Below are 12,837 nucleotides of genomic sequence, written 5' to 3' on the forward strand. Positions count from 1 at the left end.
CTTTTTAAAAATGGACACGATCACTGCATCTCTAAGATCTCCCGGCATGCTCTCCTCCCTGCAAATGAGAGAGATGAGGTCATGTATCCACGGCAACAGCGCCTCTCCACCATATTTTGGCACCTCGGCAGGAATTCCATCTGCACCCGTAGCCTTGTTATTCTTGAGCTGTTTTATGGCTTTGCCTACCTCGTGAAGGTTGGGGTTTCACTGAGGTGGTGGCGGGTCGCATGCTGCGGGATGGAGTTGAGAACATTCAAGTCAAAGGCAGAGTTTCGATTGAGGAGATCTTCGAAGTGCTCCTTCCAGCGGGCCCTGACAGCCTCGGTGTCCTTGATGAGTGTTTTCCTGTTCTTGGTCAGGAGTGGGGTGGGGCCTTGGGAGTTTGGACTGTAGGTGGCCTTGACTGCAATGAAGAATCCTCGCATGTCGTGGCTGTCGGCTAGTTGTTGTATCACCTGTGCTTTCTCCGTCCACCACCTGTTCTTTAGGTCCAGGGTTTTTTGTTGGACCTCAGCCTTGAGCCATCTATAACGTTGCTTTGTAGCTCCCAAGTTGGGTTGTTGCTTGAGGCTCAGAAAGGCTCTGCACTTACGATCTATTCGTTCTTGGATCTCCTCATCATTTTCATCAAACCAGTCCTGGTGTTTTCTGGTTGAGTAACCAAGTGTCTCTTCACAGTCACTGGTTATGGAGGCATGGAGGGCAGACCAAGCGCTGTGGGCATTGATCATCTCAGGATCATCAAGGCACACCAGAATGGCTTTGAGGCGCTGGCTATATAGGGCTGTCTTAGCTGGGTCTTTAAGTGCCCCGGTATTAACTTTTTTGCGGCACTGCTTCTGTTGTCCACTCTGCTTTGGGGCTATGTTAATATTGATGATGGATCGGATTAGGCGATGGTCCATCCAGCAGTCATCAGCTCCTGTCATGGCATGGGTGATGCGCACATCCTTGCGATCCCTGGCTCAGACGATGACCTAGTCCACAGGTGCCAGTGTTTGGAGCGAGGATGTTGCCACGATGCCTTTATTTGCCCCTCTGGCGGAACAGGGTGTTGGTGATGAGGAGTTTGTCAGGAGTAGGGTGCCGTTGGAGTTGGATTTCCCTACTCCCTCTCTGCCAATCATGCCTCCCCAGAGGGCTGTGTCTTTGCCGACCCTGGCGTTAAAGTCACCCAGGAGGATCAATTTGTCGCCCGTGGGGACATGGGACAGGGATGTCTCGAGGTTGGAATAAAAACCCTCTTTAGCCTCATCCGTTGCATCGAGTGTTGGGGTGTATGCACTGATGACTGTGGCGCATTGGTTCCGGGATAGGGTAAGGCGAAGGGTCATGAGGCATTCGTTAATCCTGCAGTGGTTCAATGACTCATGGAGGGGGCTGACCAGTTCATTTTTGATGGCGAAGCCGACTCCATGATGGTGGTGTTCTTCCTCTTGTTTTCCTTTTCAGAAAAATATATAACCTCCACCATGTTCCTTGAGCTAGCCTTCCCCAGCCCGCCAGGTCTCACTTAGGGCAGCGATGCCGATGTCAAAGCATCTAAGTTCCCAGGCAACTATGGCGGTGCGGCGTTCCGGCCTGTTGCTGTTGAAGTTGAATATATTCAATGACCCAGCCTCCACAGCTCTCTGGGGCAGAGAATTCCACAGATTTATGACCCTCTGAGAGAAGAAATTCCTTCTCATCTCAGTTCTAAATGGGCAACTCCTTATTCTGAAACTATGTCTCCTAGTTGTAGATTCCCCCATGAATGGAAACATTCTCTCTGCATCTACCTTGTTGAGCCCCCTCAGTATCTTACATGTTTCAATAAGATCACCTCTCATTCTTCTAAACTCCAATGAGTACAGGCCCAACCTGCTCAACCTTTCTTCATAAGTCAACCCCTTCATCTCAGGAATCAACCTAGTGAACCTTCTTTGAACTTCCTCCATTGCAAGTATATCCCTCTTTAAATAAGGAGACCAAAACTGTACACAGTACTCTAGGTGTGATCTCACCAATATCCTGTACAGTTGTAGCAGGACTTCTCTGTTTTTATACTCTATCCCCCTTGCAATAAAGGCCAACATTCCATTTGCCTTCCTGATTACTTGCTGTACCTGCATACTCACTTTTTGTGTTTCATGCACAAGGACCCCCAGGTCCCTCTGTACTGTAGCATTTTGTAATCTCTCTCCATTTAAATAATAATTTGCTTTTTTATTTTTCCTGCCAAAGTGGATAACCTCACATTTTCCCACATTATACTCCATCTGTCAAATGTTTGCCCATTCACTTAGCCTGTCTATATCCCTTTGCAGATTCTTTGTGTCCTTCTCACAACTTGCTTTCCCATCCATCTTTGTATCATCAGCAAATTTGGCTACCTTACACTTGGCCCCTTCATCCAAATCATTAATATAGATTGTAAATAGTTGAGGCCCCAGCACCGATCCCTGTGCTACCCCATTAGTTACCATTTGCCAACTGGAAAATGACCCATTTATCCCGATTCTCTGTTTTCTAATAGTTAGCCAATCCTTTATCCATATTACCCCCAACCCCGTGAGCTTTTATCTTGTGCAGTAACCTTTTATGTGGCATCTTATCGAATGCCTTCTGGAAATCCAAATACACCACATTTACTGGTTCCCCCTTATCCACCCTGCTTGTTACATCCTCAAAGAACGGCAACAAATTTGTCAAATATGATTTCCCTTTCATAAAACCATGCTAACTCTGCTTGACTGTATTATGCTTTTCCAAATGTCCTGCTACTGCTTCCTTAATAATGCACTCCAGCATTTTCCCAACGACAAGTGTTAGGCTAGCTGGTTTATTGTTTCCTGCTTTTTGTCTCCCTCCTTTTTTAAATAGGGGCATTACATTTGCGAAATTCCAATCTGCTGGGATCTCTCCAGAATCCAGGGCATTTTGATACATTGCAACCAATGTATCCATTATCTCTGCAGCCACTAAGCATTATTACAGCCACTAAGCATTAATCATTATTACAGCTAAGCAAATCCTATTGTTCTATCGATTTTTATTCTGTCCCTTTAACTGCTCTTAATTGCCGTACAATTGTGCAAACCTAAAATAAATAAATCTCCGGGGTTGGATAAGATGTTGTGATAGAGCTCCACCTCGTGGACTACTGCTCCACCTAGTGGACTACTGATGTATTGCAACTGCTGATGTAAATACAATGAAAGGGTCATGTGAAAAAGTCACATGATGACAATTTGGAGTTATCTTGTCGATCTTGATTCTTCGTGATGTCGTAAGAATATATCACAGATTTATCCGAGGAGCCATAAGGAACTAAGGCGAAAATTGTAGGAACTCTCGTAAAATCTTCCAGAAATCACTGGGGAGATGGATAAAGTGACCCAAGAAACTACAGATCAGTCAGTTTGACATTAATTGTGGATAAAGTTATGGAAACCTTTATTAAAGATAAGGTCATGGAGCATCTGGATAGAAATAAAATCCTTAAAGATAGCTAATATGGGTTCCTGAAGGGGAGGTCTTACCAATCTAATTTACTGGTTTTCTTTGAGCGTGCGACACAGGAGCTTGATAAGGGTAAGGCAGTGGATGTGGTGTACTTGGATTTCAGTTGGACCTTTTTAATATAGTTCCTCTGGAAAGACTGATAATGAAAATAAAGAAAGTGTGACTCAGTGGAAATACTTTATAATTTGTATGTAATCGGTTGACTGACAGAACTACAGGGATTGTCATCAGCCTGGGAGAATGCTAACAGTGGGCTCCACAGGGCCTTGTTTTGGGACCTCTTTTGTTTAATAGCTTCATAAATGATCTGGAGCTAGGAGTCACAAGCACAATGGCAACATTTGTAGATGATATAGAGCTAATGAAGGTGATAGACTGCAAAACTTAATAGGATAAGTTACAGGAGGATTTAAATATACTTGGGACATGGCCAGACAGGTAGCAGATGACATTCAGTGTACAGCGCTTCATATGGGAACTAAAAATACAGGAAGAGACTTTTATAATGTGCATGGAAAATGAAAAAGACCTGGGGGTCCTGATTGACAATAAATTGAAGATATTGCAACTACGTATAGTGGCAGTGAGTAAAGCAAATAAGATGTTGGGATGTATAAAAGGCCAATATTGAGCCGAAATAGTGAGGTAATCGTGCCACTTTATAAATTATTGGTGCAAGAAGCATTTAGAATAGATAGATAGATTCTTTCATAAAATAATATGTTGGGCTTCAGTATATGAATAATTTAAGACATGACATATGGTAAGTGCAGCATGCTTGGGAAGAACAAGTGACTTTGTACCTATGGTTCCCAAAGCTTTCCACTACTGGGGTTTTCTCACCTCATGTCTGGAACTGTTGTAGACTAATTGATTGTCATTGTTCAACAACTCCATTATTATTGCATCATATGACTACCAGGATGGCAGAAGGTGAACTGGATGGACCATGCTCTCTTTTTGTCTAGCAATTCCTATGCCCAATTTCAAAGGACAGCATCAATTTACACTCCTGCTCCAGACTTGTTTCAAGTCTCTTTTCGTCTCTGGGCCTATTTTGAAATCCTCCTCAGACTTCAGAGTATTGCATCCAAAAAGAAGTTTACTGAATGCAGATGGCTGCCCATCTACACAGAGAAGTTCTGCAGATCAAAGAGTTAGAAAGCAAATGATTTATCTGCAGTTAATTGAAATTTTAACTATAATAGATGATGTATAAAATTGGTCCTTTTGGCTATGAATAAAGAATTGTATATGTTTCATTAGCTGTTGTAAAGTATGACTTTAATAGGTTGAGCACTTTTGCAAGACTGCACATTTATATATTTTATTATAAATTTGTTTAAAAATGCAATATTGTCATTAAAGTTTCAGAAATTTGGGGAAGTAATTTATTTAGACATTAATAGGAAGAAAATGACTTATCTATTTTATAAAATAAATTAGTTATCCAGGAAGAAAGAAAATTACTTCAAGGTAGGTTTTAATTATTTTCTCTGATTAATTAATGTATTCTCTATTTCAGCTCAGCTCACTATAATTTATGTAAAGCTGCTCAAGCACTATGGGTGAATGAGGGCTAATGGTGTATGATATTGTTCAGACTTTGTGACTGCTTGATGGATTATAATGGTCATTTCCTATAGTCAGTTATTATAAATATATATTTTATTTTGTTATCGAATCAAAACAATATTATATTAAATATTTCAATACTAATAATTAATTATAAAATAAAAAAATAATACAAGTTTCTCAGTTAAATCACAGAAACATAATTCAGAAAGGCATTTAAGACTCTCTTGAATTAGCCCAGATAATGAAGCATCCCATGTCCGCATGCAGCAAGACCTGGACAATATTCAGGCTTGGGCTGATCAGAAGGCAACTAATGTTCATGCCACACAATTGCCAGGCAATGACCATCTCCAACAAGAGAGAGCCTAACCACCATTCTTGACATTCAAAGGCATTACCATTACCACGCCCCCGACCATCAGCATTCTAGGAGTCACTATTGACCGGACACTCAACTGGACTAGTCACTTAAATGTTGTGGCTACTGGAGCAGGTCAGAGGCTGGATATTCTGAGGCAAGTGTCTCACCTCCTGATTCCCCAAAGCCTTTCCACCATCTGCAAGGCACAAGTTAGGAGTGTGATGGAAAACTTTCCACATACCTGGATAGGTGCAGCTCCAGTAACACTCAAGAAGCTCGACTCCACCCAGGAGAAAGCAATCCACTTGATCAGCACCTCATTCACTAGCCTAAACATCCAACCCCACCACCACTGGTGTACCATGGCTGCAGTGTGTGATATCTACAGGATGCACTGCAACATCTCCCATAGCTGAGACCTCCGCCACCTAGAAGGACAAGGGCAGCAGGTGCATGGAAATATCATCACCTCTAGGTTCCCCTTCAGGTCACACACCATCCTGACTTGGACATATATCATCATTCCTTCATTGTTGCTGGGTCAAAATCATGGAATTCCCTCCCTACCAGCATTGTGGGAGCACAGACTACAAGGGTTAAGAAGAGGTCCATGACCACCACCTCAGGCAATAAATGGCAATAAATTCCGGCCTTGCCAGCAAAGCCCACATTTGAGAATGAATGAAAATGAAGCTGATTTCAACAAGCACAGTGGTAGGGATGCTGTAGTTGACCTCAAGGATAAAAAAATCAAGGATTCCTGCTCGTGATTGTTATTCAATGAGTGTACATATATGCGGCATTTGAGTGGGGGTGGTTCAGGCTAAGCTCTGATGCCTTTCACAGCTGAATAGTCTGCTGACACTCACTCTCTAGGTTCTCATGCATGAAGAAAAGGTGAAGTACCAGAGGCTGACCAGCACACATTGTAAAATACCCTATTCTTATATACATTTATACATAGGATTAGGATTTGGTTTAATCTCATGATTAAGGTTTTTGCTTTTTTAAAACTTATAAATAGTTTGTAGATGTGTACTCTCACCACAAATAATAAAATGGTCAAGTTGCTTATTCCCAGAATTCATCAGGGTATGGATGACATTTAGCAAGAAAAAGCTTTGTCAGCAAGGGGAGGTAATTTGTTAGCAACGAATGCTGAATAAGGGGTCTGTGGTCTCCCAGATAAGAGTTTAGCCTATATCACAAAAAAATAAAGACAATGATCAACAGATCAGTTAGGAAACTGAAACACAACTCCTTTTAAGGGAAGGTGATGTGTGACTAGAGCCCTATAAAGATCTTAAGCATTCCATCATAATTCCTAGTGAAAGACATGGCTGAAAGAATCGACAAATGATTACATTCTCTATCCATTCCGCATTTAAGCGAGTGATCAGGCAACCCTCTCCCAGGCCTCAAGTCATGCAGCTCTTGACTTGGTTGGTTAAGTGCATGAAATTCTCATGTTCTCTATAAAAGAAAGAAAGACTTGCATTTATATAGCCTTTCATGACCTCAGGATGTCCCAAAATGCTTTACAGCCAATGAAGGACTTTTTGAAGTATTGTCACTGTTATAATGTAGCAAACACAGCAAACAATTTGTCCCACAAACAGCAATGTGATAATGACCAAATAATCTATTTTTATTATGTTAATTGAGGGATAAATATTGGTCAGGACACCAGAGATAACCACGCTACTCTTCTTCGAAATGCTGCCATGGGATCTTTTTGTCCTCCTGAGAGAGCAGATGGGGCCTTGGTTTAATGTCTCATCTGAAAGACGGCACTTCCAACAATGCAGTATTCCCCCAGTACTGGACTAGAGTGTCAGCCTAGATTTTTATGTTCCAGTCTCTGGAGTGGGACTTGAACCCACAACCTACTGACTCAGAGGCAAGAGTGCTACCAACTGAGCCACGGCTGAGGAAAGATTAGGAAGTCATCACATGAAGAATCAGATGGCACAACCCAGCATCCTTATATATTGGATTGACATAGGACTGTGCTATATCATTCGAGATGTAATTATTCTCAGTCAAATATCAATAATGTTTCCAAGCACTCTATAATTATTGAATCAATAATTAATGTTTTTTTATGCCCACAGACTAATTCAATCAGCTGTAGATGGCTACAATGTGTGCATCTTTGCATTTGGTCAGACAGGCTCCGGAAAAACATTTACAATGATTGGAGAGAAGGAATGGACAAATTCAGGAATAACACTCAGAGCGTTCAAGAGAATATTTCAAATTATTGTTGAAAACCAAACTACATTTACATTTAAGGTGAGATGATAAATACATCTAGAATTATAATTTAAAATATTAATTCAACTTTCTCAAAGCATTGGAATGTTTTCTTATTTATCTCAAATTACAAATGCACCACGGTGACAAATGTAGAGTAGTCCGAATCCTGGATATGTGAGGTGCTGATGCACATTATTGAAGACATGTTGATATCTTTGGAGTGGGTGGCAGGTCCAGAGCCATCTGATTCACAGCCCTAAAGGGCTGAGGCCTTGTTACCAGTTTTAGGTTCTCTCAAAAGTGTTCAGACGGTTGCAATACAGACCTTCAGCTGCACTTGGCAATCTCCTCAATGGACAGACTCACCAAAGAGGCAGCTCAAATAAGAAAGAAAATATCTACTGCCTTGTGCAGTGTCAATCCTGTCATGGGGTCTGATAATCTTCATATCTACAGGGAAAGTGGCAAAGAGGCCAGGAGAGGCAGTGAGTTGTAACGGACCATGGACATTGGTGCTCTCCCTCATGAATAATCCCCCGTATTATTGCACAGCAGCCTGAAAGGAGGCCAGGCCAAGCTTCCTTCGCATCAGAAGAAGAGTTGCAGTCTGAAGCTAGTCCACCTGATGTTCATGCTAAGAGATCATGTGCCACCTAGGGTCCTGGAACTTGATCCAGACATGAAAAAAGGACCAGACTAATTAGCTGTGCAAATATGACACCTACAGGGACATGCAAATATTTTGTTTGACAGTGAATCTGTGCAATGGAAATCTGTGCAATAAAGATGTTGGCTGCAGATGATGCTTTGTTCAAAATAAGTAATCAGGAGGTCAGATATCTGTAGCAGATGTAATGGTGGTGGTAGGCACTGTAGATGGATTCTGGGTTGGCTTAGTTTATCAATTAATTCTCGGGATATGGGCAGCGTTGGCAAGGTTGACATTTGTTGCCCATTCCTAATTGCCCAAGTAGGTGTTGGTGTGCTGCGTTCTTGAACTGCTGCAGTAGTGGTTTGATACAGCTGAGTAGCTTGCTAGGCCACTTCAGAAGGAAATTAAGAATCAACCACATTGGTGGGGGACTGGAATCACATATAGGCCAGACCAGGTAAGGGCAGCAGGTTTTCCGCCTTAATGGAGTAGGGCTTTTAGGACATCCAACAGCTTCACGGTCACTTTTACTGATACCAGCTTTTTATTTCTAGCTTTTTTTCTCAAACTGCTATGGTGAGATTTGAACTCACGTTATCTGGATTATTAGTCCAAGCCTCTAGATTAATAGTCCAGTAACATAAGCACTACGCTACCGTACTCACAGTTATTAAAGAATGATGTCAAGAGGGAGGTATTAAATGCAGGGGTTAAAATGGCTGAAATAACCTGTTTGCTTGATAAGGTTCTAAAAGATAGTTCTCCCAGTAGGAGCTTGACTGACAGCTCCTCTCTCTAGATCTTCTTAACATAGAAACATAGAAACATAGAAAATAGGTGCAGGAGTAGGCCATTCGGCCCTTCTAGCCTGCACCGCCATTCAATGAGTTCATGGCTGAACATTCAACTTCAGTACCCCATTCCTGCTTTCTCGCCATACCCCTTGATCCCCCTAGCAGTAAGGACCTCATCTAACTCCTTTTTGAATATATTTAGTGAATTGGCCTCAACAACTTTCTGTGGTAGAGAATTCCACAGGTTCACCACTCTCTGGGTGAAGAAGTTCCTCCGCATCTCGGTCCTAAATGGCTTACCCCTTATCCTTAGACTGTGACCCCTGGTTCTGGACTTCCCCAACATTGGGAACATTCTTCCTGCATCTAACCTGTCTAACCCCGTCAGAATTTTATATGTTTCTATGAGGTCCCCTCTCATTCTTCTGAACTCCAGTGAATACAAGCCCAGTTGATCCAGTCTTTCTTGCTAGGTCAGTCCCGCCATCCCGGGAATCAGTCTGGTGAACCTTCGCTGCACTCCCTCAATAGCAAGAATGTCCTTCCTCAGGTTAGGAGACCAAAACTGTACACAATACTCCAGGTGTGGCCTCACCAATGCCCTGTACAACTGTAGCAACACCTCCCTGCCCCTGTACTCAAATCCCCTTGCTATGAAGGCCAACATGCCATTTGCTTTCTTAACCGCCTGCTGCACCTGCATGCCAACCTTCAATGACTGATGTACCATGACACCCAGGTCTCTTTGCACCTCCCCTTTTCCTAATCTGTCACCATTCAGATAATAGTCTGTCTCTCTGTTTTTACCACCAAAGTGGATAACCTCACATTTATCCACATTATACTTCATCTGCCATGCATTTGCCCACTCACCTAACCTATCCAAGTCGCTCTGCAGCCTCACAGCATCCTCCTCGCAGCTCACACTGCCACCCAACTTAGTGTCATCCGCAAATTTGGAGATACTACATTTAATCCCCTCATCTAAATCATTAATGTACAGTGTAAACAGCTGGGGCCCCAGCACAGAACCTTGCGGTACCCCACTAGTCACTGCCTGCCATTCTGAAAAGTATCCATTTACTCCTACTCTTTGCTTCCTGTCTGACAACCAGTTCTCAATCCATGTCAGTACACTACCCCCAATCCCATGTGCTCTAACTTTGCACATCAATCTCTTGTGTGGGACCTTGTCGAACGCCTTCTGAAAGTCCAAATATACCACATCAACTGGTTCTCCCTTATCCACTCTACTGGAAACATCCTCAAAAAATTCCAGAAGATTTGTCAAGCATGATTTCCCTTTCACAAATCCATGCTGACTTGGACCTATCATGTCACCTCTTTCCAAATGCACTGCTATGACATCCTTAATAATTGATTCCATCATTTTACCCACTACCGATGTCAGGCTGACCGGTCTATAATTCCCTGTTTTCTCTCTCCCTCCTTTTTTAAAAAGTGGGGTTACATTGGCTACCCTCCACTCCATAGGAACTGATCCAGAGTCAATGGAATGTTGGAAAATGACTGTAAACGCATCCACTATTTCCAAGGCCACCTCCTTAAGTACTCTGGGATGCAGTCCATCAGGCCCTGGGGATTTATCGGCCTTCAATCCCATCAATTTCCCCAACACAATTTCCCGGCTAATAAGGATTTCCCTCAGTTCCTCCTCCTTACTAGACCCCCCGACCCCTTTTATAACCGGAAGGTTGTTCGTGTCCTCCTTCGTGAATACCGAACCAAAGTACTTGTTCAATTGGTCCGCCATTTCTTTGTTCCCCGTTATGACTTCCCCTGATTCTGACTGCAGGGGACCTACATTTGTCTTTACTAACCTTTTTCTCTTTACATATCTATAGAAACTTTTGCAATCCGTCTTAATGTTCCCTGCAAGCTTCTTCTCATACTCCATTTTCCCTGCCCTAATCAAACCCTTTGTCCTCCTCTGCTGAGTTCTAAATTTCTCCCAGTCCCCAGGTTCGCTGCTATTTCTGGCCAATTTGTATGCCACTTCCTTGGCTTTAATACTATCCCTGATTTCCCTTGATAGCCACGGTTGAGCCACCTTCCCTTTTTTATTTCTATGCCAGACAGGAATGTACAATTGTTGTAGTTCATCCATGCGGTCTCTAAATGTCTGCCATTGCCCATCCACAGTCAACCCCTTAAGTATCATTCGCCAATCCATCTCAGCCAATTCACGCCTCATACCTTCAAAGTTAGCCTTCTTTAAGTTCTGGACCATGGTCTCTGAATTAACTGTTTCATTCTCCATCCTAATGCAGAATTCCACCATATTATGGTCACTCTTTCCCAAGGGGCCTCTCACAACGAGATTGCTAATTAATCCTTTCTCATTACATAACACCCAGTCTAAGATGGCCTCCCCCCTAGTTGGTTCCTCGACATATTGGTCTAAAAAACCATCCCTTATGCACTCCAGAAAATCCTCCTCCACCGTATTGCTTCCAGTTTGGTTAGCCCAATCTATGTGCATATTAAAGTCACCCATTATAACTGCTGCACCTTTATTGCACGCACCCCTAATTTCCTGTTTGATGCCCTCCCCAACATCACTACTACTGTTTGGAGGTCTGTACACAACTCCCACTAACGTTTTTTGCCCTTTGGTGTTCTGCAGCTCTACCCATATAGATTCCACATCATCCAAGCTAATGTCCTTCCTAACTATTGCCTTAATCTCCTCCTTAACCAGCAATGCTACCCCACCTCCTTTTCCTTTTATTCTATCCTTCCTGAATGTTGAATACCCCTGGATGTTGAGTTCCCAGCCCTGCTCATCCTGGAGCCACGTCTCCGTAATCCCAATCACATCATATTTGTTAACATCTATTTGCACAGTTAATTCATCCACCTTATTGCGGATACTCCTTGCATTAAGACACAAAGCCTTTAGGCTTGTTTTTTTAACACCCTCTGTCCTTTTAGAATTTTGCTGTACAATGGCCCTTTTTGTTCTTTGCCTTGGGTTTCTCTGCCCTCCACTTTTCCTCATCTCCTTTCTGTCTTTTGTTTTTGCCTCCTTTTTGTTTCCCTCTATCTCCCTGCATTGGTTCCCATCCCCCTGCCATATTAGTTTAACTCCTCCCCAACAGCACTAGCAAACACTCCCCCGAGGACATTGGTTCCGATTCTGCCCAGGTGCAGACCGTCCGGATTGTACTGGTCCCACCTCCCCCAGAACCGGTTCCAATGCCCCAGGAATTTGAATCCCTCCCTGCTGCACCATTGCTCAAGCCACGTATTCATCTGAGCTATCCTGCGATTCCTACTCTGACTAGCACGTGGCACTGGTAGCAATCCCGAGATTACTACTTTTGAGGTCCTACTTTTTAATTTAGCTCCTAGCTCCTTAAATTCATTTCGTAGGAACTCATCCCTTTTTTTACCTATGTCATTGGTACCAACGTGCACCACGACAACTGGCTGTTCTCCCTCCCTTTTTAGAATGTCCTCCACCCGCTCCGAGACATCCTTGACCCTTGCACCAGGGAGGCAACATACCATCCTGGAGTCTCGGTTGCGGCCGCAGAAACGCCTATCTATTCCCCTTACAATTGAATCCCCTATCACTATCGCTCTTCCACTCTTTTTCCTGCCCTCCTGTGCAACAGAGCCAGCCACGGTGCCATGAACTTGGCTGCTGCTGCCCTCCCCTG

General features: G+C 43.1%; 1 protein-coding gene across 1 annotated transcript in view; it reads left to right on the forward strand.

The window, feature by feature from the left end:
• LOC139265678 (uncharacterized) overlaps positions 1–12,837 on the forward strand; it is a 187,037-nt gene that overhangs the window by 139,668 nt on the left and 34,532 nt on the right. Inside the window, exon 19 of the mRNA XM_070882902.1 lies at positions 7,561–7,741. Within this exon, the coding sequence (XP_070739003.1) occupies positions 7,561–7,741 (181 nt within the window). The remainder of the gene's footprint in view (positions 1–7,560; positions 7,742–12,837) is intronic.

The sequence above is a fragment of the Pristiophorus japonicus genome, chromosome 1 (assembly GCF_044704955.1).
Source record: "Pristiophorus japonicus isolate sPriJap1 chromosome 1, sPriJap1.hap1, whole genome shotgun sequence".
Taxonomy (NCBI): Eukaryota; Metazoa; Chordata; class Chondrichthyes; family Pristiophoridae; genus Pristiophorus; species Pristiophorus japonicus.